This window comes from Acomys minous (genome assembly GCF_964271855.1).
Source record: "Acomys minous genome assembly, chromosome: 11".
Lineage (NCBI taxonomy): Eukaryota > Metazoa > Chordata > Mammalia > Rodentia > Muridae > Acomys > Acomys minous.
Window position 1 is genome coordinate 92,529,958 of NC_140492.1, and position 26,680 is coordinate 92,556,637.

The following is a 26,680-nucleotide window of genomic DNA, read 5'->3' on the forward strand; positions in this document are numbered from 1 at the left end:
AAATAAGACACTATGGATTAATATTTTCTAGCTTTTCAGGGGACACTTTATTCTTTCTTTTAGCATGCTGGGCCCTTATGAAGATAATACTTTAACTAAATACATAATGTCTCACTTTTCCTTAGACCTCCCTGAACAGATGCCATTTCTCTGAATTTTAAGGCTTTTCTCTTAATCAACAGCAACGAAATTCTGAAGTTGTAGGTAAAGATCAATCTGGTTAGACTATGGTAGGGAGGGGCCAATGCCCCCTTTGGTTTTTGGAGAATGTGTCTCACTGTAGAACCCAGGATAGTCTAGAAGTGACTGGCCTTGAACTGTCAATCTTCCTGCTGGAGTATTCTAGGATTATGGGAGTTAGCCACCATGCCTTGCCAACATTAGTTTTAAAATGAAGTTATCATTTAAAACCAGACAATAGCTCCAGAAGTGCCTTCACTGACACTGATAATTATAAAGAAGGAACCCCTACCTGCCCAGGGAGCTTCTAAAAGGGCTGCTTAAGGGGAGGAAAGACATTTAAAATGATTTGGCTATTTTGTAAGAGATATATACCATGGGGGGGGGGGGAATATATTATGGATTCTCAGACAAATTTCAGACAAAAAAAAAGTTGAGAAACAGTGTTTGGTTTCTATCTTAACATGTATACATACTAAAACCCTGAGCTGGAAATGCAGAGCTGGGGGGTCCTTTACCTTCCTTGAGAGGCTCACTCTCAGCTCTCAAGAATGGCAGCCTTCCCCCTGGAGGTTTAGGTAGTAGCTGAGTCACCATTAAGGGAGACCAAGAGAGGGACCCTCACGGCTAGAAAGTTGATAACTCTGCTAGTTAAGGCTCATTTTGGATTTCCCGTAAGAAAAGAGGATGGAGCTGGGCGTGGTGGCGCACGCCTGTGATCCCGGCACCTGGGGAGGCAGAGGCAGGCAGATCTCTGTGAGTTCGAGGCCAGCCTGGTCTACAAAGCAAGTCCAGGATAGCCAAGGCTATACAGAGAAACCCTGCCTCAACCCCTTCCCTGCTCCCCCCCCCCAAAAAAAAAAAAACAAAGGAAGGAAGAAAACAGAAAAAGAAAAGAGGATGGTGTTGAAGCTACTGAACAGGGTGCATGTGCCCTTGTGCTGGGGCACATCTGTGTGGAGCCATTGCCGCCCCGACCCCATCAGTGTGCACACAGCAGCATTCTCACTAGTGCCGCTGACAGACCTTGCTTAATTGGCTCCTCTCAAAAAAAAAAAGGTGTTTTCTTCGGAGACTCGTTGAAAGAGAAATGAGCTATTCACTAATTTCCAGGGTCTAGGGAAGAAGCTTGGTTTCTCAAGGGTAACTCAAGCCTCAGCCTGGACAGAGATCTTTCTTCACCAGACAGATAGCACCGATCAGGTGGTTCAGGTTCCCACCTGTTTTGGAGTTGGAAAGAACAAGACATTTACACACTGTGGCAGCATCTGACTTTTACATTGAGTTAAGAAGTGATGTGAGCCAGGTGCAGCTGCGCACTCCTGTCGTGGACTGGATCTCTATGAGTGCAAGGTCAACAATACGGAGTCCAGGACAGCCAAAGCAACACAGGCAAACCCTGCCTTGAAAAACCAAAGAAGAGGAGGAGGAGGGGAAGAGAAGGAGGGGGGAAAAGGAGGAGGAGGGGGGAGGAGGGGGAGGAGGAGGGGGGAGAAGGAGGGGGGAGGAGAAGGAGAAGGAGGAGGAGAAGAGAAGGAGGAGAAGAAGAAGAAAAAGAAGAAGAAGCAACAGCAATATCAGTCACTTTTAGACAAAAAAACACCATCATTTTTATATTGAAATATGTGAAACGCTTTAACCTCGTCACCTACTCAGAGCACAATTGCAGCTACTTTTTCAGTCTTAATTTTACAGCACATTAAGACTGCTATTTTTGACCAAAATTATTACATGCAAATTACTTAGTAGATTTGAGATTGACTTAGTTTGATTTTTTTTTCCCCAAAAAGCCAACCCATCCTACATTGGGAGACAGTCTAAAGAAGCAAATTCAAAACTCCAAGACAGATCTGAATTTTTATTTTACAAGCTAAATTGAGCAAAGAACATGTGAGGGAATGGAGTGCCAGCACAGTGGCCCTAAAAGGCAGAGATAGGGGAGATTTTGTACAGATAATTTCTGAAACTGAGATTAAATGTCAGATTAAGATTATGGTCCCTCAGTGGGACCATCCCACAGTAATGGAGACGTAGATAGGTACATCAGGCAATAGCGCCTTCTTGGCCCAGCCTGCATCCAGCAACACTGCAGGCCTACATGTGTTGCCCAGTTATTACTTCTTGTGGTCTTTTAACATACGAATGTCACATAAATAGGTCCTGTGTTTTCTTCTATTACATCTTGTTCTCTCAAGATTAGTTCTCTTTTTAATCTCAAAATGCTTATTTTTACTATTTTCTGTTTGAAAGGCTCTATAAAAGGCTTTTTGTGTTTACTTAGTGTGTGTGTGTGTGTGTGTGTGTGTGTGTGTGTGTGTGTGTGTGTGACGTGTGTGTCAGCATGCATGTTGAGGACAAAGGATAACCAACAGGAATCAATTCTCTGCTTCCATCTTGTCGGCTTGAACTCAGGTACCCAGGCTTGATTGCGAATGCCTTTGCCTGCTGACCTGTCTTGCTAGTTTCTTAGGCAGTAAAGTTTAACACTATGAGCCAAATTATTTCTCATTCTGATTAGTTTGGCTGTGATTAGTTTTCTGCCCATCCCATTGGTTCAGAGCACACGGTTTGGCCCCCTCCATGGTATGGTCCGCCTAATATGCTCTGGTGTGCCGTTTTCATCTAAGTCCTTAGGATGGTCTTGTTGACACCAGTTTTTGAAGTTGGGGATGTCATTGTCCTTGTCTTCATATTAACCATGGACATCACCAGGAAATGATTTTTAAAATTCTATCAATAATACACACAACAGTGCCAGGTGTAATGAGTGACACATACCTTTAATCCCAGCACTTGGGAAGCAGAGGCAGGCAGATCTCTGTGAGTTTGACGCCAGCTTGGTCTACAAAGTGAGTCCAGGGCAGCCAGGGCTACAGAGGGAAAGCCTGTCTCAAAACACACACACACACACACACACACACACACACACACACACACACACACACACCAAACTGGAATGGAAGCTCTATTCACTCATATCAAATCAACTTGACTTTTAAACATACTAATCCTGGTGATATTGAGAGAAGGAAGAGAGCATACTGTCCTATTTGATTATCTTTGAGCCACAAACGGCTTTGTGAGTGCGTCCAATTAAGCACTGGCTCGCCTTCTCACTCACTGGTCCCCTGAGTCACCTGGCGCAGGGAAAAGCCGGGGCAGAGGGGCGGAGCCACGTGTCTTGCCAGGTTGAGTCAGGCCAGTGCAGCTGCTGGCTGGGCATGAACGTGGGCGGCCACCTGTGGTTCTCAGAACAGCTGTTTGGTAGAGGGCCAGACAAAGCCCATCATGGGGTGGAGGCAGGAGGCCAGTTGGGCGGCCAGCACATTCTGGCATGGGCTGAAAGAACACCTGGTTCCACTCCGTGGACCTACCACAGAAGGTCAAGAATGTTCTCACTGGTGGGGACCTGATGACCTAAGTTTTTCAAGTCCCAGTGGCCCCAGTCTGACTGAGATAGAGAAAAACCCATCTCTCTTCCTTAAAACTTGTACTGAAGCTAACCTAGGAATGTTCCAGCTGTCTTGAAATAGGGCCACTCAGGTTATCTGCTGTGCTTGGGAAAGGCATGGGGGCTGTGAGGCAAGAATTGGCTCCGCGGTTTACAGCAAAGGTTTCCTGGGAAGGCGAGCGTACCCTGCAGATGGCTGGGAAAGACGTCTTTTCCCCTAGACTGGCTCTGACCTACTTTCCTACAAATGCTAACTGCATGCTTACAAACCACTACAGTCCTCACTTGTAATTTTGTCGCCAGACACTGGATTTCCACCCTGAACGTGAGCACCCACCATGGCAAGATGGAAGACCAAAGCTCCCCTTCTTGGACCCAGAGGCCCTGACTAGTGAGTCAGTTTCTCTCTACCTATAGGCATCTTCCCCAACTACCCATCCTAGCTATAGATAAGACTCCCGCCCTCCCATCCCCCCCATGCCAAAGAAGGAACAATCCTTTCACTGGTTCTGTGACTATTAGCAACTGACTCAGTTGATAGCGACTTGCCAGTTGACAGTGTTGTCCTCAGGGGTTTTCTGTAACCTATCCAACGAGGGCCATATGCTCAGTGCCTAGTGTAGGACATGAGTGATGCAGTTGCTAAGTACTTGTGAGTCAGATGAAGGGATGACTGAATGCTTCTACTCCTGGGGTGGCCTTAGACTGACATCTCCTACTGATGTCTTTGATTGGGATCTCTGCGGCCTCAATAGCACTTTACTGTGTGCACGGGAGTGTGTGAACTCATAAGGTTACCTGCTACACACATCTGCCGTTGCTGGGGCATAGCCTGGCCTCTCCCTCTCTCTACCCCCCTGGCTGCCTTGAGTCAATAGTTCTAATCTCTCCCAGGCCTTTCCCAGTGTGTTGCTTTGCCCTGGCACAGGCCTGAAACCAATGGAAGCAGGCAGCCAAGGACTGAAACAGTGAGACAAGAAAACTCCTTCCTTTAAAAAAAAAAAAGAAAAGAAAAGAAAAAAGAAAAAGCTGATTCTTTCAGGTACTTTTACAGCTGACTAGCATCAGAGAGATGCGATTCAAGATCCAAGAAGATTGGTTTTTCACAAGTAATAAGGCACAGACAAATGAAATCTATCTGGTCAGACATGGTGTTCTGTAACCTTGTGCTGAAAAGCAATGCACAGAACCAAAGACATCAGACAGTGCAGGGCCTTCCGTGATTTGATGAACACAGGACAACGTGGTGAAAAGTGACTTCTGTAAGTCAAAGCTTCCAATAGGCCAGGGGAGGACATGATCAAAATATTCAACACAGGTATTATAGGGCCTTCCTTCATAAAGAAGAACCGTCTCCATAGATACAGCCTCAGATGCACTGTCTATGGAGAAATGAAGGGCACGGATGCTTAAAGTAACCCTCTGAGAAGAGAGACAAGACTGCTTTGCTCTTGAACTTGAGTCTTGAAATCTGAAGCACAGCACTACTTTGAAAAGTTGTTCTTTTGAAGCCCTATGCTAGGTTATTCCACATGTTCTAATGATATAAACTAAAATTCCAACCACAGCTTTGTTTTTGCTGGACCGGCCCCTTCATGCGCCCCAGCAGTTCATAGATGGATGTTGGTGTGGACCAACTCAGAGCCCTGGGTCTGAGCCTGGGTGGTTGGCTGTGCAGTTCAGCCCACCAGCGCTCCCACTTTGCTTGCCACAGCTGACAAGAGAAAGGGCTGGCTCTCAGGTGCTCGTGCCATCAGAGTCAGCTCTCCTGCTCAGTGACACAGGGAAACAACAGGGTGTCTGAGAGGGGCCCCTAAGGCGGGTCCAGTACTGATAGTGCAGCAAAACCAGAGGCCTCGAACCACACCAATGAGTCGTTGCAATGAACGTTTGCAGGTAAAGCTGTTTAGGCAAAATGGTAACTGTGTGATACACCACAGCTTCCACGGCGAGATTTTTAAATTTTATTTATTTATTGTTTTATTTTATTTTAGGAGGTGTGTTGCAAAGAGTGGGTATAGAGGGGTAGGGACATGATTGGAATTGGGCTGCATGATATGAAATTCACAAAGAATCAATAAGAGTTGAAAAAATTCCAAGTACGGATTACCTATCTGTCACTCTCTATCCAGAGACTGATTTGATGATGTCTGTACTATGACCGTCTATTTAGAATTTCCAATTCTCCTGGGCTAAGTTTTTTTTCTTCCTTCTAAATTTCTTTCTCCTTTTCTTTAAAAAAGAATGAATTGTATGCCAGCCATTCAAATTCACTTTGTTATCCAAATCAATATGTAAGTTTGTTTTTAATTTGTTTGTGCAAATACCCTGCTTTTCGGCTGATAATGGCTTACGGGTTGGACTAGTGCCTCCTAGGAAGTGGGAGAGCCTTTTGAGAGCCAGTACCATAGCAGGATAACATGGTACAGATGCGGCAGAAAGAAAGAAACATCTCACTGATGCTTGAAGTACAAAAATATGTCTATTACAGTCGCAGAGTTTAAGCCAATGAGAATCTCGTCCCTTCCCTTCTCCCAGCCCTAGCAGACTTATGCTTTGCAAATGGAGCTTGTGGTTAAATGGCTGGTTTCCATAATCTCTTCATCAATTGAGTGTTCATATCAAATTTGGGGCCTAGGTTAGTCTAGGGAAAACACTCCCAATCATCTCATTTGGCTTAATCTTAATGATGATCGATCAATCGATTGACTGATTGATTGGTTATTCTGAGACAGGGTCTTTATACATAGCAGACTCAATCTACCAAGCATTGTGATAATAAATATTTACCACCACGCTTGGCCAAATTAGATTTATTTTAGTGTGCACATGTATGTATGGAGCATGGGGTGGTATAGTCAAATAGCACCATGTTCGGACACTCATGTCTTCTGAGTTAACAGATGAAGTTATTATGAAAGCATTAAATAGGGTCATGGGTTTCTGTATCATCTTCAGCCTAGGAGGAAATGTCTGAAGACGGAAAAAGCATGCCCACCATGTATCTGCACACCAGTGGAGCCATCGTAGAAAACTCCTTCAGCTATGAGTTTGTTGTTCAGTACTTGTTGCACAGTGAAGTATCTTTAATAAAATGAATAACTTATAGGGAGGGAAAGAAGAGGGTGAAATTGTCCACTGGTGAATGCCGGTGTGTGGCAGTGGCTGTGGACTCCCTTCTGGCATGTGGCTAGCTATTCTGCAGGGGTAGCTTTTGCACTTATGAGAGCTAATGCACTCAGACAGACACAGTCCCTGAAGACATGATAAGATTACGGCAAACCCCTCCACAGTGGCACTGCCTGAGCCATTTAGACTAGGGATGATACCACAAGGGATTAGCTCAAGCTTTTCAGGAAACAGACAATTTCATCTGCATCATTTTTACAAGCTGAAGTTTTATTATTTACTGAATTATCTATGTTTTTTAAAAAAAATCTGTGCCTGGTATGAAATTTCACTCCATCAAGTGTTACAATGACTCTCATTTTCATTACAAGCAGGGGAATGAATAAAGGAGAGGTGTTAGGAAACATGGCAATAAATTAGAATATAATTTACAAAAGCAAAAATAGTAACAGTGTACCACATTAATACTGAGTATAACATAATAAGCAACAACTAATCACAATAATACAAATGTAATTTTGATCTGTATCATTAAGGGTATCTATAAGACATTCACTCAAATACATAAATTCCTAATGATGTGGACTATTGGGAATCCATACCTGTCTTCAGGGGTTCAACCATTTGGGTACATTTAACGTTCCTTTTTTTTTTTTTTTGGTAGGCCTTTATACCAGTGCAGACACTGCTCCCAGCCATGGGTACCCTGGTACCCTAAGTAGTCAATATAGCTCACAACATCTGGAGTGCCTGCCAGGGCAGCCCAGCCTCTGCTGATGATCCCACTGTTAGCATGCAGGACAGAGATGGCTGCAGTAGCAGTGGTGTTGCAATGCATTATGGGAGATGCCTTTTGTTTTATTTAACCTTCTCAGGGTCTAATTCAGGGTCTGATTGAAAATGTTGCATGCTGTTCTACCCATGCTTTGTTCTCCCATGGAAGGCTGCACTGCCCCTGGCCATGGCCTGCTCTCAGTGCCCCGTGCCCTTCCTGGAGAGAGCACAGGCTGATCTCTGCCCCTAGCAGTGGCAGAGGCAGGTCCTGCACAGTACCTGGGTCAGCCCTTGTGACGTTAGCTCCCAGTGAGGTAAATACAGCTCTTTACAAGTACTGTAAGAAATCTTCTTGGAATAAAAGCGTGAGTTACTATTTATGTTGGTACAAATCAGATCTGGATAGCAAGCCTGTGTCTAAACTGCCGCAGCAATCACCCATCCTTTATTTCACCAGGGCACATTAGCACCAAGTTAACTGTCCTCTGAAAAGGACCAAGGGAATTCAAGTCTGGGCCAGGCTTCTGTGGGCTGCTTTCTTTTAATGGCTGTAATAATGGCACTTGGGCTGGACTTCTTAGTTAGACGGAGGTCTTGGCTGTATGTTTTGTATCATTGAGAGCCTCCTCTGGAAAACTCTGGGATGGTATTGAGAGAGAAGCAAGGCATGAGATGTGGCTGGCCATTCCAGAGTGTGGAGTAACACCCAGGCCAGCTGTACGCGGTGAGCCAGAAGCTGAGGTGGCCTTTGGTAACAGCGTGTCTTCTAAGGTCACCACACACGTGACACACTGAAGTATCGACTCAGAGCACAGCGGTAGATATAAGTGAGACGTGCTCTTAAATGAAAATATTCTATTTGTTACAGAGTAGCCGTTTAGTTTGTGTTTTAGATGATGGTGTGTGCATGGGACACATAGTGAAGGACTAAGGAGGTGTGCTCGACCCAAAGCACATTCACCGGAAACCCACCCCAAGCTACAAGTGTTCAAGTACAAAGTAGTAATATAAACAAGTCAGCGGGTTGTTGGGTCTTTCGATGGCCAAGTTGCGAAGCCTGAAGATGGGAAGACCTAAGCTAGTCATCTCCACTCAGGAAGACAGGACTGCAGAGCTCCGCTTGCCCAGGAAATCGAGTCTCACAACTGCCATTCAGAATATCCACAAAAAGTACTTGGTCAAGCGGACTATTAAACTTGTACTGTGTGACCTCTCCTCATGAGCTTTTTCTTCTTTGGTTGTTATCCTTCCCTACTTTAAACCCCACAGAAATAGCACAGTTGTATTCAAGCAAACTCACCTGTCTCCACACTCGGGAGTGCCTGCACGCGCGCGTGCACACACACACACACACACACACACACACACACACACACACTTGCTCTCATATAAATAAATGCCCTTCTACATATCAAAGAAGGGACATCTGGAACCCATCGTGTTGTCAGCAAATTACAAAAGGCCCGCCTGGCTGTTACTAAGCCGGCCTATCTCTTGCATGGCATCATCTCCATAAGCCTACCAAGCGTGCAACAGCCCAGCAGGGCAGAAGCTGGTGGGGATGTAAACACTAAGGAGTCAGGGTGACTCAAAGAAGAAGTAAGGCATCCCGTGTGACAGCTGCAGAGGGCCTGGGACTTCTGTCTCTGCCATCCCCTAGGTCTGGCTTCTACATGAAATTGAAAATGTTTTCCTCTTAAAGTTTTAATGGAAATCTCAGCTTCGCTCGCACAATGGCAAGTTGGCCACAGTCGCTCAGCACTGAGTTTATAGACTTGCACAGCTGCAGCAATTGCTGCACGGCTTCAAACCAAGTCCCTCACCGTCGAGTTCAATAGAGTTTTATACATGGCTCACAGCAGTGCTCAGAACAGGGGTCATTCCTAAGGAAATTAAGTGGGATAAAGAAAAATAATACAAACTTTCATTACTTCTGGTTTATAATTGTTTCTTAAATTACAGTTCAAAGCCCATTTTATAATTTAAATTGTGGTGCTATTGTGTTGAGATAAAGTATAGTAAATATTTTTAAGCTATGATTTAAGAATTCTGAGTCTCTTCTACTACCATAGTTGACCAAGTCATAATTAACTACATTTAAAACAGTCTTAAATACAAATGGATTCAGTGTCATTGCTAAGTCCATAATAAAATTTTTCTTAATGGTCCAAGGAGGTAAACAGGCTATTAATTTACTCGAAAGAACACAAACGTTCCACAGCAAGCGAGTCCCCCTGTGTTGTTTGCATCTCTCAGATCTGGCATTCCCTCCCAATACCGTGTCCAGCACTTTGGATCAATACATCCCACTTCACAGAAGTTAAAATAATATTGCAATCCTGTCAGCTGGGGCTGACCAGTGGTTACACTTTCCACAGGGTAATGCTTTTGTAAGGGCGTCAGGCCGCTTCCTCTGGGTGGCTCTCTTCGATGGATGCACTTCCACGATGAAATGTCAGGACTCTCTGGCTTTCCGAGGGTCAGTGTCCTTGGCAGGTCTTACAGCACATCTGTCTGAAGTATGCTCGGCTACAGAACTTGAACTTCAGCACCAGTGGGCAATAAGCCACTTTGTTCACATCTTTGCACTCTAACAAATGGAGGCAGAAAGTGGAAAACAATTAGAGTCACATAAACATGCTGATAAGCTTGCCCAGTTAGCAAGGACCCCTCCGGCCAATCCACCTTCATTTGTATGTGCCTGTGATTTTTTATTTTTATTTTGTTTTTAAGCACACTGTCTGGAACAACCTACCAGAAACATTCTTTTGGTATATTTTAACATAATTTTAAAAATGCGAGGCTTTTCTTCCAGACTTTTGTTAAGTGTGGTGCATGCCCACTACGTCTTGAAAGAATTACCGTTTGCTGGGATGAATGATCACTTTAGACATCTTGGAAACATGAGTCATTTTTCTTACAGTGATTTTATTGCTTCTTTCTCAAGGGTTATTTTTATTCATCATGTAAGGTTATCCACAATCAAACATGAGTTGCACTGTCTGATACAAAGGTCCACGTGTCTCTCCAGAACTCTGCATGAACAGGATTGCTGACAGTGGCCTAGCAAGTCAGCAACTTGACTACACAAAGAGGAAATCTGTGAGGGACTGGCCTCAACGGGCAGCAGTCTGTGGGCCAGGGAAACATGTAGAAATGTCGTCTCTTAATTTGGAAGTGAGACGACACAGCCTTCTTTGCTCCCGTATGCATCTTCCTATCAGTGCTAGAACTGCCACAGTTGCAGTCTGCAGCTCTCACAGCCAGAAGGTGAGTGGGTGACTTCTCCCTCGCCCACAGGGGCCGCTGGCAATGGTCGGACTGAGTACACCAGCCTGTGATCACAGGAGCCACACGTTCCTCTTCCATCAGTACAAGGCACTAATGCACAAGGTGACTCCTCTCTATTATGGTCATTTTATTTGGGGGACTTTAAAATATTTGTGGACATAGTAATTAAAATTTCATGGCTTTCCACCTGATTCTACTGAAGTACCATGGGACAGCCATGGAAGGCCATTCAGGCTCATGTAGGCCTGTGTACCATAACGTGTGTTATTTGTTTGTTTTGTCCTGGCTTCAGAAATCTGTTAACATTCCAAAGCATGCAACAAGCATGGAAAGCTGAGTACAAAACCAGGGGGACGTTCCTAGCTCTTCTTTATGTTCTCACTGTAAAGGCTCTTTCAGCAAAGTCTTAGCATTTGAAACAGGAACCCTCTAATTTTCTAAAACTATGAACTCTGCCACTTTTAAGTCCCCTACTCAAGAGTCAATACAAAAGAGAAAGATATTTAGAATTTAGATCAGGAAAGTTTATATTATGAATCTCAGTACATTTGCTTGTATGGGAAGATGGAGAGGAGGAGCATAAACATGCCTTTAAACTTGCACTAAAAAAGGAAATCAGATGATAGAGCCTTCTATATACCCTCTTCCATAGAGTGGAGAGGAAATGTAGGAGACAGAATTGCTACTGTGTCCTCTTTGCCTAATTTTGAGAAGGAAACAAGATGCATGTTAAATTTATCAATGAAGATATAGTATTTCAATTACTACTGAGAAAATATTGCCCCAAAGACACAAATCAGTTTGGAAAGCAATATTCTCTGGGTCACTACTTTATCAGAAGAATCATGACTCCATTTTTGGAAGATAGGCTGGATCAGGAAAACTGTGAGTTGAACAAAATATGAGTAAATACAAACTTTTAAACCCTTTGATTTAGACTTCATGAACTGATTTTTAAAATGTATAATGAGCCAGGCGCGGCGACCCACAACTGGAATGCCAGCACTTGGGAGGCAGAGGCAGGTGGGTCTCCGTGAGTTCGAGGTCAGCCTGGCCCACAAAGCAAGTCTAGGACATCCAAGGCTACACAGAGAGACCCTGTCTTAAAAAGCAAACCCACCAACAAAACAAACAAAAGTATAATGAATAAACCAGGGAAGTGGGGTATATGTAAATTCCTCTCTACCCACCAAATATAAACAGTGGAGGGTTTTTCCATAGGTGGGTGCTGGACTCTGAACTTTGTTCTGCAAGTGGAGGCCCGGCACAATACCTAGTCAGTGCAGAGGTGGGGTGGGGGTACTAGCCCAGGGTGTCCCTCTCCAGACTTCTTAATACCTTTGCTAAGTTACTTCTCAACTAACTTTGTTGGAAGCAGAAGATTATCAGGCCCTAGAAGCATGACCAACTTAGAGAAGTAGGAGCTGGCTGTGAGGGAGCACAGAAGGACCAGAGGCGTGAGGTCAGTGAGTCTGGGGCGAGCTCTGCCTCTGCTCTTCTAACATTCGCTTGTCCCTTGTTAAACTACCCAGCAGCTCTAACGCTCAGAAGACCAGCAGAAACCCTGCTCATTTGGCAAAGCATGCATACGACAGGAAGCACATGCTATGGCATCCAGCTCAGGAAGCCATAGCTTGGTACCTCTCCGAACAGCACCTGGCACTGGCAGCAGCCTCATACATCATTTCTCTGAAACCTGTCAGGTGAGCACAGGCTGCCAGGAAGGGCAGACAGCAAATTAACAGAAAGCTATTAAACAGCGTAGGCAGACCATGGGGCCGGCAGCCGCCGGCAGCCAGGAAAGCCCCAGGCAAGCTCCGAGGATGGCCAAGGCTCAGACAGCAGACCTTGCCGACACACGTAGCTTACACAGGGCATTGCTGCAGTGTGGAGCTCCTAAGCAGGACCATGTGGAAGATCCAGTTCCTACTCTTTGGTTTTGCCTTCTAGGAACTGTTGTGACTAGAAAAATCAGTTCATTACACATTTGGATTGATGAAAGTATATTCACCAAAGCCCAGCCACAACTAGCCTTTTATTTATGTAGTCTTTTAACTCCACAAGAGCTTAATGTCGTAACAGACTAAACAGTGTAATTTATCAAGCACTTCCTTTATGTCAGGCATAACCTTAGGCAGTTTTATACTTTTATATCTAATCCTTTTAGTATGTAGAATGTCAGCTTTACATAGACAGCAAAGCTTGAGTTCAAAAAGGTTTTAGAACCCATGCTGGGTCACAGAGCTAGGCACTATAAAGACTGGGGTCAAACCTCAGCTTTGCCCCACTGCAAAGCCACTCTTGTTTTGGCAGCATTCTTGGCATTTTAATGAAAATGTGTCTACTTTGTAGGTCTCTGTTCTAGCTGACAGAGCGGTAAGGCAGCCTGTGGGGTGTCATAGCCAGGTCTTGTAACTTTTGAGAGTTTGATCAGCCTTCTTAAAGAAGGGGAGAAGTGTTTGGGAGAAAAGAAAGATGCTTCTAGGTCATAGGCATTCAGGGTTGACTGAATTATCCTTCCTAACTTTTTCCTCATCATACTTATATGAGTAAACAGTTGGTGACAGATGTAAAAGTTTTAAAGCCTCATTATTATAGAAAGTGGAGTAGAATCTTGAAAATATTTAAACCGGGATTAAAGATAAGGTGATTTCCAGCTTGGCAAGACAGGACTGCTTTGACGTGACACACTGCTGAAATATTTGAGAGTTTTTAATTATAAAACTTACCCTCTCCTCATTCTCAAAGCATGTTAAAATTATGAAATGGTTTCCTGTCTTCTAATCTTGAGTTAATGTGTCATATCACTAACTTATAGTTTAAAACAATTTTCATTGGGCATTCATTAAATAGGGTTTGTGCTACATAAAAATACTTCCATACAAGTGTGTACTGCACATTAAACATATGCCCTGTCTATCTTTTTCCCTTTTACTTCCCTCTTCTGTTAGTCCCCTTTGCTTTTCAAGAGGGGTTGGCTTCCATTTTCATGTCATTAATAGAAATTATTTTGTATCTATTTAAAATTTGTAAACCACAAGTGATAGAAAATATATGATATCTGTCTTTCTAAGACTGGTTTAATTCACTTAATGTGATTATATCCAGTTTCACCCATTTCCCTACTCATGACATAGATTTGTTCATACACACACACACACACACACACACACACACACACACACACACACACAAACACGTGTGCGCACGCGCGACCTATCCCTCTGCTGTTGGAGACTTAGGTTGGTTCCATAACTTAGCTATTGTTAGTTGCTGTAATAAACACGGATGTCCAAGTCTTGATATGATATGTTGACTTGGAGTACTTTGGTTAAACACCCAGGAGTGGCATAGCTGGGAATATAAACTAATCCAGCTGCTATGGAAGTGAGTTTGGCAGTTCCTGTTTTTTAAAATTAGTTCAAGCTGGGCATGGTGGCACAAGCCTGTAATCCCAGCACTTGGGAGACAGAGCCAAGTGGATATCTGTGAATTTGGGGCCAGTCTGATCTGCAAAGCAAGTCCAAGATAGCCAAGGCTACATGGAGAAACCCTGTTTTGGGGAAAAAAACGGTTCTACCATATGGCCTGACTATATCACAACAAGGCAGATTTTTGTGAAACATAAAAAATGAATAAATAAATTACATTTTCCCATTGAAGTAAAAAAAATTACAACAGAAATGTGCTTTAATTTCTGAATGCTCTTCGATGTTCTAGAAAAAGTATTAAAATAGGTTCTTGAGGTTTAGGGGAGGGCATAATGTTTTCTGTATTTGGTCTGTTTAAAGATTTGGTCTTTACTATTGTATTTTCTGCATTACAGGCAGATGTGCTAGCACTGGGCTGCTCTTTTGCTGCCTTTTAAACAGTAGGATACGAGCCAGAACATCCACTGTGTGGATATTAGGAAACATTTCTGTCTCTCCTCTTATTATACCCTACCCCAGCCCTGAAGAAAATTGTCATGCAGTGTTTACAGTGAGAATATCTCGTGCAGTGCTTACACCGACTCGTGCAGTGCTTACACTGGGAATAACTCATGAAGTGCTTACAGTGGGAATAAGAGATTTCCATGAACAAGTTGGAACATTCAGCATGCATACAGTGCAGGCAGGATGAATAAAGAGAGAACACATCTCTTCTGGACCTGTAACCTCTTTGTGAGATTGGGAAGAGTATAGTAAGTGGAGCTATAAGTTGAGCATCTAAGATTTATCTTTTGGATTAAAAAAAAAAATAGCATCAGCTCCTGACAACTTGTCCATGGGAACTGAGAGCCCAGCAAGAAATGGAGAGCAAGAGGTGCATGGACATGCAGTGCAGGAGCCGGTGCCAGGGGCCTGCTCAGATAAAACCACGCTACAGCTTTGCCACTTGATGCATTTAAGTAGTAAGGGATGAGCTAACAAGCCCCCGAGGCAGGGTGATAGCAGCTGTCACGGATGAGTGCTTTCTGTCTCCCTCCCTCTCTTCCTTTTCTCCCTTCCCTCAGGCTGACCCTTGTACACCACCCACATCCAACCCCAAGATGGCATAATCTCAACTCATATTCAGGGTCCCTCAAAACTCAACAGACAGGAGTGCTGAATGGATTAGGAGCTCCTTGAAGTGACGAAGGTAAGAAAAAAAAAATCCAGGTCTTGCCCATTTCCTTTGAACCAAAGTCTTCAAATGACCTTTCTTGTTCTTCTCACTTTTTTTCATACCTCAGATTCCATATTAAGGATTAAATTCTGTAGCTATTTGTTTCATAGATGTTTGTTATGTGATTTTTGGAGCTGCCTAGACTTCCTTAGAGAAGTGTGTCTGAGAGAAACTGAGACCCAGAACAGCCACCATGTGACATCTCAAGCTGGTAGACCAACATTTACTGCTCACAGCCTTCCTGGGTTAATTACTAGCTCATGGCACACCATGAGTCACTACCTGCCCACAACAAATACTAGATGACAGAGTGTCCTGTGGTTCTGAGAAGCTGAAAATATTCCCCACATACCGTATAAGGAAACTTGAAACTGCATGAACAATGAATAAAATAGCATTTGGAGGTAGAATTTCAGGTGAGCTTGAATGGGCTAGACCCAGCTGCCATGTGCACTTGAGAAACTTAGTATTTGAAATGCAGTGATACCCAGGCTGTCTATAGCTCACTCTTGGCAGCACTGTGGTGTTGCCCTCACAGTGGCAGCCTGTCAAGCCTGTCAGGATCCTGCCTATGGAGCTTCAACATTTCACTGACGGCTTTCAGAAAGAAAAGAACAAAAGCAGATGTTGGACACAGTAAACTGCACTGCCCTTTTCCGTCTCCCATTTCCTTTCATTATTTTAATTTCTTGATGCCCTACTTCTGGTTCTTTCTCTGACTGTCTTTGATTGGCTTAAACTTCCCTCCATTTAAAAAAAAAATCTCTGTGTGTTTGTTTATTGATTATGTTACTCAAATTCCATTATGGCTGCACATACTTGGCTCGGCCAGGAATATCCACATCCCAGTGTCTCCTTGGTAATCTGTTGGTAAACCAGTGCCCAGATCCCATTTGCTGTGCCCGTGATGCTTCAGTTCACTACCCTCCCTGGGTTCTCAGGGAGCCTCTTTGTATTCCTGCTAAATGCGGCACACCACCATCCCTACTAAGTTATGCCGTCTTTGTGGATGTCACTTTGGGGGACCCCTAGTCTCAGTGTCTGGCAGAGTAAGTGGATTAATGGCAGGATAAGCAGAGAATGTTCTTAAAAAGAATCACTGTCTATAGTTATGTACCGTCTGCTGAGCTGACCGGGCTCCAGTGGATAGTTCCAAACCCACGCTCACACATATGGCTCTGATTAATCTCAGTGGGCCACAAAACAAAACAAATAGACATGAATGTGAGAGAGATTTGTGGGGGGAGACGAGTAAGAACGGTTGTAGGGAGGTGGAAGTGAGAGTAGTCAGTGTGCAAGGTGTATATATGTAAAATTGTAAACAAAAAGAAACAAAACAAACAAAAAGCCCCAAGCCCCTATTGCCTTGAAGTATGGATCATGTCTAAAGCAAAGCAAGTTTACTACAATGTTAGCGCAATAAATGGCAATAAATAGTGCGTATTCACTGAAGCATTCCTTCAACTTTGTTGTGTATTTGAAACATTATTTTCATAATAAAATGTTTACTAGGTGAGTGACCATTACCTAAGCCTCAGTAGTTAAAACAGTTCTCAAGGTTTGAACTATAGACCACTTTATCCACAGAAGCCCAGAGGAAGGGCTATGCTTTAGATCCTCAGAGAGCTCCCCTAAGCTGCTCTATAGTGGCAGAATTAAACTGCTTCCAGCAGTCTCTCCCTGGGAGTTGGGGAAGCCCAATTCTTGTTAGCACAGTCCTTTCTACTGCATCTTTAACTAGAAACTGGTCAGTCGTTCAGACTTTTCCTCAGAAGCATATCTAAGCTCTACACTCTGACCCCTGCCCCCCCACCCCCCGCCCCGAGCAAGTCATTTTGTTTGTGTAAAGCCCTCTCTTGACATCTATGGCATCTATCCATCCCTTTTCCCTGTCGGTGACAACTTACGACCCGAGTCAAACCCTGCCTTCATTCTCCTGAGTTCACCTTGAGCTCCTCCGCAGATACACCATAGCTTGCTCACAGACCACTTAGTCTGTGCAGGCTGCCTCGATCCAAAAGGTTAAAGTCATTGATCTTCATTTGAGCCTCCCTTGGAACTTATATTAACTGTTTCATGTAGCACATTCTACCTTTCTTTTTAAATTAAAAAAAAAAATTAGCTGGACGCAGAGGCATACTCTTATAATCACAGTTTGGAAGACAGACAAAAAGGTCATGAATACCAGGCCAGCATTTATATATAGAAAAATTCTCAGTTAAAAAAAAAGATAGCATATATATAGTGGAAATTGACATGCTTTGAGGCTCTATCAAATCTGGTTCAAATCCTGCCTTCTGTAGCTACTACTTCCTAGACTTGTAATCTGGACAAATTACCATCTTTTTTTGTGCCTCCATGCTTCAGTTCTTTATCCACAATAATATGTTGCAGATGATTATATAAAGACTGTATGATATTATACAGACATAATACAGAAATATTTTTTATGTATGTGAGAAATTAAAGGATCAAACATGCAGAGTAGTTTAATGGAGTCATCACATCCTCTCCCCCATTTAACCTTGCATCTTCCAATTCTGAAATAGAAATGACTTAAACCCAAAGGTGGGCTGCTAATAACTTACAATGACTGAAAGTTGTTTGCTACAGATGATTTCATTTAAGACATCTATTTTCAAGAAAATAGCTTCTGTTTACTAAATATTTTTAATTATTTTTGAGAAATGAAAAGTTACATTTCCATGATATACTTTATCATAGAGACAACAACAAAAATAGATGGCGTTAGAGCTAAAGGTTTGCAAATTTAAATTATGACTTTAAATTAAGGTAGGATATAGCTACTCTATTCTAAAAAATATAACATACATTACAACAAATGCATTATGTGGAGCCTTAGTCAAACAAACAGACTTTTGCCAAAGACGCAAGGCCTCTGTACACACCACACCAAATCATTGTGCTACTCCAAATAAAATCCTACAGAAACTTTAAAATCATGAACACAATTTTAAGGGCTCCCTTCAATCTGGATAGAGCTGACTAAAAGGAACAGGCATCCTTTGAAGAGGTTTGTAAGTATTTCATTAGAAAATTATCAGACTTTATGGGTATTTTTTTTCTTTTTTTCTTTTAAGAGCAGAGCCATATAGCTAGGTCTCTTTAAAAATTTTAAATACATAATTTCAGATGCTGTTGGTGAACCTGTACATATATTTTATATAAGAAGGAAGCCTGAAATTCCTGACTATGCCATATTTATCTTCATTTTCTGGATGACTTCTAACATCTCATACATAGCACCACCAACAAATTTTAATAATGCCTATATGGATAAAGTACTTTTACTTAAATGAAAGATAAAATTCAGGATTTTGGATAGCATCTGCTGTTAATTGAAGGATTTTTCAATGTATGAAAAATTAATTTCAAAGTATAAAGACCTTTATCCTCCTTTATTACCCTCATACAGTTATTTTTCACTTCTCTACATCAAGAATCTGATATTTAAAACACACAATTTCAAACCTATGTTTTCATTATATGAATCCCAAGAACTAACTCTATTTTGTTTGGTTTTATCTTGTTTTTGTGTTTTTAGATAGAGTTTCTCTACAGAATCCTGGCTGTCCTGGAACTCACCGTGTAGAGCAGCGTGGCCTTTAACTCACAGAGATCTGCTTGCCTCTGCCTTCTAATTGCTAGGATTAAAGGCATATGCCACCATGTCTAGATTATATGTATTGGCTCTTGATAGAAGCATTCTTTATCATTTCCAAAAAGAAACAAACACTTTCCATTTTTACTGGCTCACTTTTTTGTTTGTTTGTTTGCTCAACTTTTTGAAGACAGAGTCTCACTCTGTAGCCTAAACTGGCCCGATCCATGTGTCAGCCTGCCGAGTCAGGGATTAGAAGTAAGTGTGAGCCACCAAGCCTGGCTAAATGTTTTCATTTTGAATAGTAGTCATGTAAAGAGCAAGTCCAGAGTTCTGGTGGAGGTCAACCAGAACTCTAAGCAAAACACGACCGTAGAGTTATCCACTCTGACATCTCATTTCATAGACAAGTAAATTTCTCTCCAGACAGCAAGTGACGTAAAGTTAAACCTACAGTGAGAGAATCAGGATAAAACAGTCTTCCTGACCATGGGCAGGCCATAGAGTAGCTTCCACAAATCCTTGGAACAAACGGTGCCCTGATAGGGGACTCTTCAAATGTTGGGAACAGTAGAGTGAGTCATAGAGAATCAAGGCCTAACCAAGGCATACTCACCTTCAGTACTGGAGATTGGAGCACTGTCACATTTGCTTTCACACTGCTGCATGGATGGAGGCCGAACAGCCTCTGGACAGTCCACAGATGCCTGGCCAGTGTAGGAGAGACACTGGACAGTTCGCATTTGCTGTCCGAGGCCACACTGAGCAGAGCACTACATTCAGAGATATGAAAAACAAAATATTAGTCAGGTGTAGTGGCACAGGCCTATAATTCCAGCACTTTGGGAGGCAGAGGCTCCCAACTCACAGATCTCTGCGAGTTCAAGGCCAGCCCGGTCTACAAAGTGAGTCTAGGACAGCCAAGGCTACACAGGGAAACCCTGTCTCAGAAAACAAAACAAAACAAAACAAAAAGAAACATACAACCCCCCCCAAAACAAAACAAAAGGCCAAAAATCTCCCAAAATATTGATTTCCCCAGTGTTTATCTGGGGATAATAAAAGACAATATTTTAACTATTGTACATACTGACTTTAAAGTCCACATGCAATTGTTATTGAGAGGAGTAGGACTTGTTCATTTTACTATGAAAGTGGTTTCAAACCTCAGGCTCTGTATTCTTGTTCTAGAAAACTGTAGCAACGCATTCCTCAGAAGACAACGGATGGCAATTTCTTGGGATATCATAACTATCCCAAACAAGGTGGGCAGAATTAGAAGGAAAGTGCTACAGTAGCAGTAAAGCTGGGACGGGGATGCGCGGGCTGGTGCAGTGCCTGAAGCTGCACGGCCTGGGTTCTACCTTTGGAGCCTACTTAGAGGAGGGAGGAGAGGACTGACTCCAGAGAGTTGCCTTATGACCTCTACATGCCCAGTTTGGCACAGGTGTGTACATACACACATCACACGCACTAATATAAATAAACATTTAAAAACGAGCTTGCATGGCACCTTGAATTTTCTAAGGAATCATCAGCCACAAACACCTCAGAACCAGTCTGTGTTAGCCAGTTAGCACACTTCCCTCTCTTTTCAGCAACATGAAGGTAATAACAAACTGGTTTAAAATACAGTTCGTGTCACCACATCTGCATAGGACTTAAATGGTATAATATCAATTATGTGCCATTAAACTCTCAGCGAAACATTTTGCAAATAATGCAGTAATGTTAGCAATGGAATGCGTGATCTTATCAGGCATATTCCATTTGAGATTTTTAAGTTATACTAAGTATTTCTTCGGTTATTTTGTGATCACACTTCTTCCCATAGGCTTGGATACAGAGCAAAGTGACTCCATATACTATATGGATACTGAACATCTTCCAGGCAAAACACAAAAGGAGTATGGGTACTGCTGTGCTCCATGAGCACTGGCTACCTAGGATTCTTTCTGCTCTGTGTGTGGTGTATCTGTGTTGAGTGGTGTATGTGTGGCTCGGGTTCCTGGGCTTTGGAAGATGGGGAAAATCCTGGGAAAGAGGAGAAGGGGTGGAGGAAGAGGAAGCAGGAGACTTGCCGTGGGATAGGAGTAGAGGCACGTGGCCCAGAGAAGGGACGCTGAAGTTCCTCGTGGGAAGCAATAGCCAAAATGAACAACAGCAGCAAGTACTTTGGGATCACGGGTGGAAGGTAGCACAGATAGAAATTAGTAGAAGCAGGTGGCATGGGATGGAGGCTGGGAGCTAATGGAGGATAGTGTAGGAGGTGACATCTGCCTTGACCCAGGTAAAGGCTCATTTAAAAATACATCAGGTGTCTGTGTTCTCTTTAGTTGCTAGCAGGTTAGAAACTACCACCATAATAATAACTACAGGACTATACAGTAAGCATTTATTAGGCCCTACTTCTAAATTAGCCACAAAACAGGAGAGTGGAATGCTTCCAGGTACGGAGAGTGTGGCTAAGTGGGTAGGCGTCCACAGCTGGGCTCCATGGCACATGCAGTTTCACAGCCAGATCTCACACTTAGCATCTTAGGCCCTCACAATGATCAAATCAGAAAGCTCTGGTCTGTATCTGGATGGAGCCCCCAGTCTGGCTGCCTTACCTGGCCCCAGTCTCCTGCCACCCAGCGGGGAGGAGGGCAACGGCCCAGACTGCAGCGGATGCGAGCAGGAGGCTTGCTCTCCTCTGGACATTGTGCAGCTGGGAATGTTTTAGAAAGGTCACTGCTCTTGCACAGAACAATCCGATGCTTGAATCCTGGACCACATTTTGGAGTACACTGGAAAAACAACAACAACAATAACAACAACTTAGAGACAGGGAAGTGTGAGGAGGCTGTGTATGTATAAAATACACCACAAGGAAAGCTCTCAGCTGTGAGGCTCCTTCACAGTCTGCTTAAGGGGAAGTACTTTTATCTTTTCCCTAAGGTCTTCAAGAGCTAAATGCAATGTTTGCTTTTCTTGGCTAACATTTCCTTCTTTTATTAGGGGTAGGTTTATTCTCCTATTCCTCCCCATCCTTGGCCTCCTTCAGCTGTGATAAGATTCTGCTAAGTTCTGGAATGCAGAAGCCTACTTGCTGGGTGTAGTCTTTTAAGGGAGCTTTGATGCTTTTAGTAGACCACAACAACGTGTCTTTGTCGAGCAAGCTGGGGGTAGAATGGATCAACTATTTCCACAGTGTGGCTGTCAAGAGTACACGCCTGCAGGAAAGGGTTATTGCACCAAATACCCCTGCACTTCTCCATGTCCATAAGTCACAAACATTAAGAACTGGGCACCTGCTCTTCAAACCAAGAAAACAGCACATTTTTTTAAAGAAAAGGAGGTCATCCTTTTGAAGATTTATTTATTTATTATTATTTATACAGTGCTCTGCCTGCATGTACACCTGCAGGCCAGAAGTGGGCATCAGCTCACATTACAGATGGTTGTGAGCCACCATGTGGTTTCTGGAATTGAACTCAGGACCTTTGGAAGAGCAGGCGGCATTCTTAACCACTGAGCCATCTCTCCAGCCCCCCAAAACAACACTTCTTCCTACGTCACAACTCCTTTCCTTTACCTGTCTCTAGACGCTTCTTTAGGCCACCTACTCAATGTAGTGGCTGACTCACACTCACATCCTGTAGTTCTCTGGACCCTGCCTCCAAATCTTTTTCCTCTCTTTTTCCTGAGAGCCTGACACACAAGTGCAAGCTGTTATTTGTACCTTTAATCCAAATACATTTCCTGAGCTTCTAGCTGTGGGTCGCCTTTAACAAGCCCCTATCTCAAAAAAAAAATTACATCACAATTTGTAACAGTAGCAAAATTACAGTTATTAAGTATCAACAAAAATAATTTATGTTTGGGGGTTACCACAGCATGAGGAACTGTATTAAAGGATGGTAGCATTAGGAAGGTTGAGAACCACTGCTCTATACGAATCACGCGGACTTGAGGAGTAGTGGGGCATGGGGGAAAAAAAATGAGAGTCTCTATGCTCAAAAGCCTATATTCTTGCTTAGGAGACAGGCATGGGAACACAAGGCTATGCCGCATACTATGAGAGTGGGTCAGAAATTAAGTTCCTGTGTACTTTACCATCACTGGCTTTTGGCGGGTTTATTAGGCATAGTCTTTGAGCCTGGCGTATTGGCATAGAGAGGGAGAAAAGTCTTGAGGTGGATTCCATGCAGTCTCTTAATCGCAATGAATCCAGCAACAGAAGATACTTCCTCCAACTTAGAAAAGGATTCATCAAGATGTATTTTTAAGGAGGACGACACATGGTTCTTCAGTGGAAGTAAAAGTAGGATTTAAAATCGACGACAAAGTCTTCATCTATTACTCATTTTCACAGCAATATCAACACCCTTACATCGCTGCTGCTGCTGCTGCTGCTGCTGCTGCTGCTGCTGCTGCCGCCATACTTGCACTCCTGCCCTATAAGTCACCCGGCCTCGTTCATCCTGCCATTTCCACCACCATGGATCACATTTCAGGCAAATATCATTTCCCGCATGATGTTTTACCACTGCTCCCTAATTCTTCTGCGTCCTGCTTTTACCTCACAACACATTTTATGAACTTCAGAGGAAAAGCATCGCACGAGGGTCCCGGGGGATAAAGGAGAACTACTGTGCATTTCTGCACATTCTTCGTCCACTGGATCTTAGTCAGAAGCTGAGAAGTGTTCACATATTCCTCTTCGGTGAGTACACCGGGTCTCAGCCCTACAGAGCTAGCCACAAACACTTCACGTTTACAGCCAGACTCTCCACTCTGCTCTTTAAATATTGTACTACTTAGGCGTGATAATAAAATCAAACGAAAGCGATCACTTCTAAGAAAATGCTAAAGGCAGGGCTACCACTCAGAACAGGTTCATTCAGAGTGTAACCATCCCGCAACCCTTCTGATCAGACAGTCAGAGGAGGGAGCAGAAAGAGCAGGGAGGTCTTCAAGGGTGTGTCAAAAGAAAATAGGCTGCATTTTTCTAAAGGTTGGCTTAAAAAGAGATGGGATGTTGCCTGTTCCCCTCCAGAGCTGCCTTCTTCCCCAGGAGGGTGCTCTCCTCCTCTAAGGCGGAGAGAGGCTTGGGCTTCCCTCTACACCCACTCCCAGGCGGGCCTCTCATGCTGTTTATCCTGCCTTACACTAGGCCACTTAGAGCAGGCTTCCTGGAAAAGCAGGGAAAGGGAAACCCATCTTTGCAAAATAAACAGGAACGGCAGACAACAGCCTTTTCCTCCCTCTTGATCGAAACATAATGGCACTAGAGATGCTGTTCAACTAGACAGGATTGTCAGCACCCCATAAATGATGCTCTGCTGATGACAGTGTCCCAGGGTCATCTGGGAGAAACGACAGCAGCTGTTAGTGCTTTATCTAGGTGCTGGCTCCAGCATGTGCACTTCACTTGCCAGCACTTCCTTCTCCTATACCTTAAATGAGATATCCACAGGTGATTAAAAATGTCCTCAGCAAGCACACGTGCTGCAGGCAGCTTCCAGGGATGCCTCTAAGCTCTGTAAGCCCTCTGAGAATATCACTTCAGAGAGCAGCTAGGTAGAATAAGAATTCCAAAAGAAGTGTAAGTACTATCTGTGTGAGTACGGAAGGACACCTTTTATTTACTGATATGCTTCAACACCATTTAAAGGTTGCCTTCTTCAAAGGGATTGTATCTGGTTATTTCATGTGAAAACAAAAATGTGATGTCGATGTGAGATGAGACTATTATTCTGGTTGGCAAATGTTTCTTTTTTCAAGGATGATTTGGTACAAACTTTGTGTTCCTTTCCCTCTTTTCTCTCTTTTGCCTTTTCTTCTTATCCAGGCTGATCTGGAACTCACTTATTTGAAGCTCAGGCTGGCTTCAAGCAGTGATCCTCTTGTCTCTAATCGCAGGATCTACTGGCACTGTATTACAATATTTTGTGTTTCTGTTCAACTTTTTAAAAAGACTTCCACAGTTGTTTTCTGAACTCTGTGTATGTATCATGGCATGAGTAAGCCCACATTATACATATACAATTTTTAAAAAATGTCTAATTTAAAGCTGTCTAAGCAAGTAAAATTACACAGTTGGTAAAGGCATTTGTCCCCAAGCCGGATGACCCACGTTATAGAGGGAGAGAACCAGCTCCTATAAGTTGTCCTTTGACCTCTACACATGCACTGCAGCAAGTGCTCCCTCCTTAACACTCAATTTAACAGAGTATAGATATTTCTATCACAAGTTACAACTGATTTGTAAAGAACTCATACCTAAAAATTAGGTAATAAGCTATAGTACTGCTTGGAAAAAATCGAACATAAAAAAACCTGGGCCTATAAAAAACAAAATAAAACAAAACAAAATACCTGGGCCTTCAAAATGAAAACCTAGAAAAGGCCTGTCTTGGTTTCCAGTATGTTTCAAGGTAAGAAAAGTTCTTGATGCTCCCTTTGAATTTCAATTTTAATTACCTCACTGGTGCCATGTTTGTGAGGCCCCAGTAAGAACAGCTCCTAAGGGTACTCGCCATAATGCTATTTCAAATTCACTTTACATGTATTTCTCAATTAAATTAATGATGAGTTTCTCATTGAGTTCCTTGCCTCAAACACCTCTTACTCCTGGGCAAGCAATAATAAAATGTAATAGGGGCAAATTCACTTTTAGGCAGTTCTTACTTGTTAAGCCTAAGACCCATGCTCAGGTGTGCTTATGATGTATTAAATGCCTTGGTATTGATAACTAAGACATCTCAGAACACGCAGGCCCAGATTTCCTTACTTCAGACCAGTCCAAAGCTACCCACTGAGGTGGACATGACTGGTTGTTGCAGGACTCTTTCTCCATAGGCCGGTGTGTTAAACAGTCACTGTAGTCCAGTGTTTCCTCCTCAGACGGTCCAATCTTCCTGATGCAGAGCACGGCCCTTGTGCGCATCCCACCATCACAAGTCTTGCTGCACTCCAACCAGTCTCCAATGAACCACCTGAAGCGAGACATGAGAGAAAGACAGAAAGCAGTGTCTTCCATGCACCGAGAGGCTTTTAGCTGAGTGGATTTTACGCTTTCCCTAGAAGAGCTGGCAGCTCAGTGGTGGTTGATATGATGATGCAAAAGCAAGAGCCGTTAAGCAAATCGCTGTTTGCTGACACTCAGTTGCCTTCCAAAGTGCAACAAGAGTCTTGGAAGCAAACAGAAACTATGTTCAAACAAATAATACATGATATGGTTTCAAAACTTTTTGCTTTTTCTTTTAACATTAATTTCTGAAGATAAAAACAATCTCTAAGATTTCCATGAGATTTAAATAATATATTTAAAACATGCTAGAACATACTGGTAAATGTTTAACAATTGGTTATCCATGGTAGGGACGGAGTTGTGATTTGTGCCATTTATGTTACATATATATAATATATATAATTATATACATATATTAAATACTTCACTAAAGCCAATTTTAAGCTGCCAGTTTGACTTTCTGAATGTGCATAAAGAGCACATGATAACGCAGGTGTTTTAAATATCCCACTGCGTGCAATCTGGAATGTAACAAGCATGAAACACTGAAGATTTTCATTATAATGAC

At 43.0% G+C, this 26,680-nt stretch overlaps 1 protein-coding gene across 4 annotated transcripts in view; it reads right to left on the minus strand.

Annotated features, from left to right (window-relative positions):
• Positions 1–7,009: 7,009 nt before the first annotated feature.
• Positions 7,010–26,680, minus strand: part of ADAMTS6 (ADAM metallopeptidase with thrombospondin type 1 motif 6) — a 234,947-nt gene continuing 215,276 nt past the window's right edge. For 3 of the 4 annotated variants that reach the window (XM_084802031.1, XM_084802032.1, XM_084802033.1), the window contains 4 exons: positions 25,873–26,077; positions 21,707–21,883; positions 19,711–19,867; positions 7,010–10,124 (listed from right to left, as the gene is read on the minus strand). In XM_084802031.1, the coding sequence (XP_084658157.1) occupies positions 10,015–10,124; positions 19,711–19,867; positions 21,707–21,883; positions 25,873–26,077 (649 nt within the window). In that variant the 3' untranslated portion in view covers positions 7,010–10,014. Of the gene's footprint in view, positions 10,125–19,710; positions 19,868–21,706; positions 21,884–25,872; positions 26,078–26,680 lie in introns of those variants that run through there. The other variant, XR_014783308.1, reaches the window with a different exon arrangement.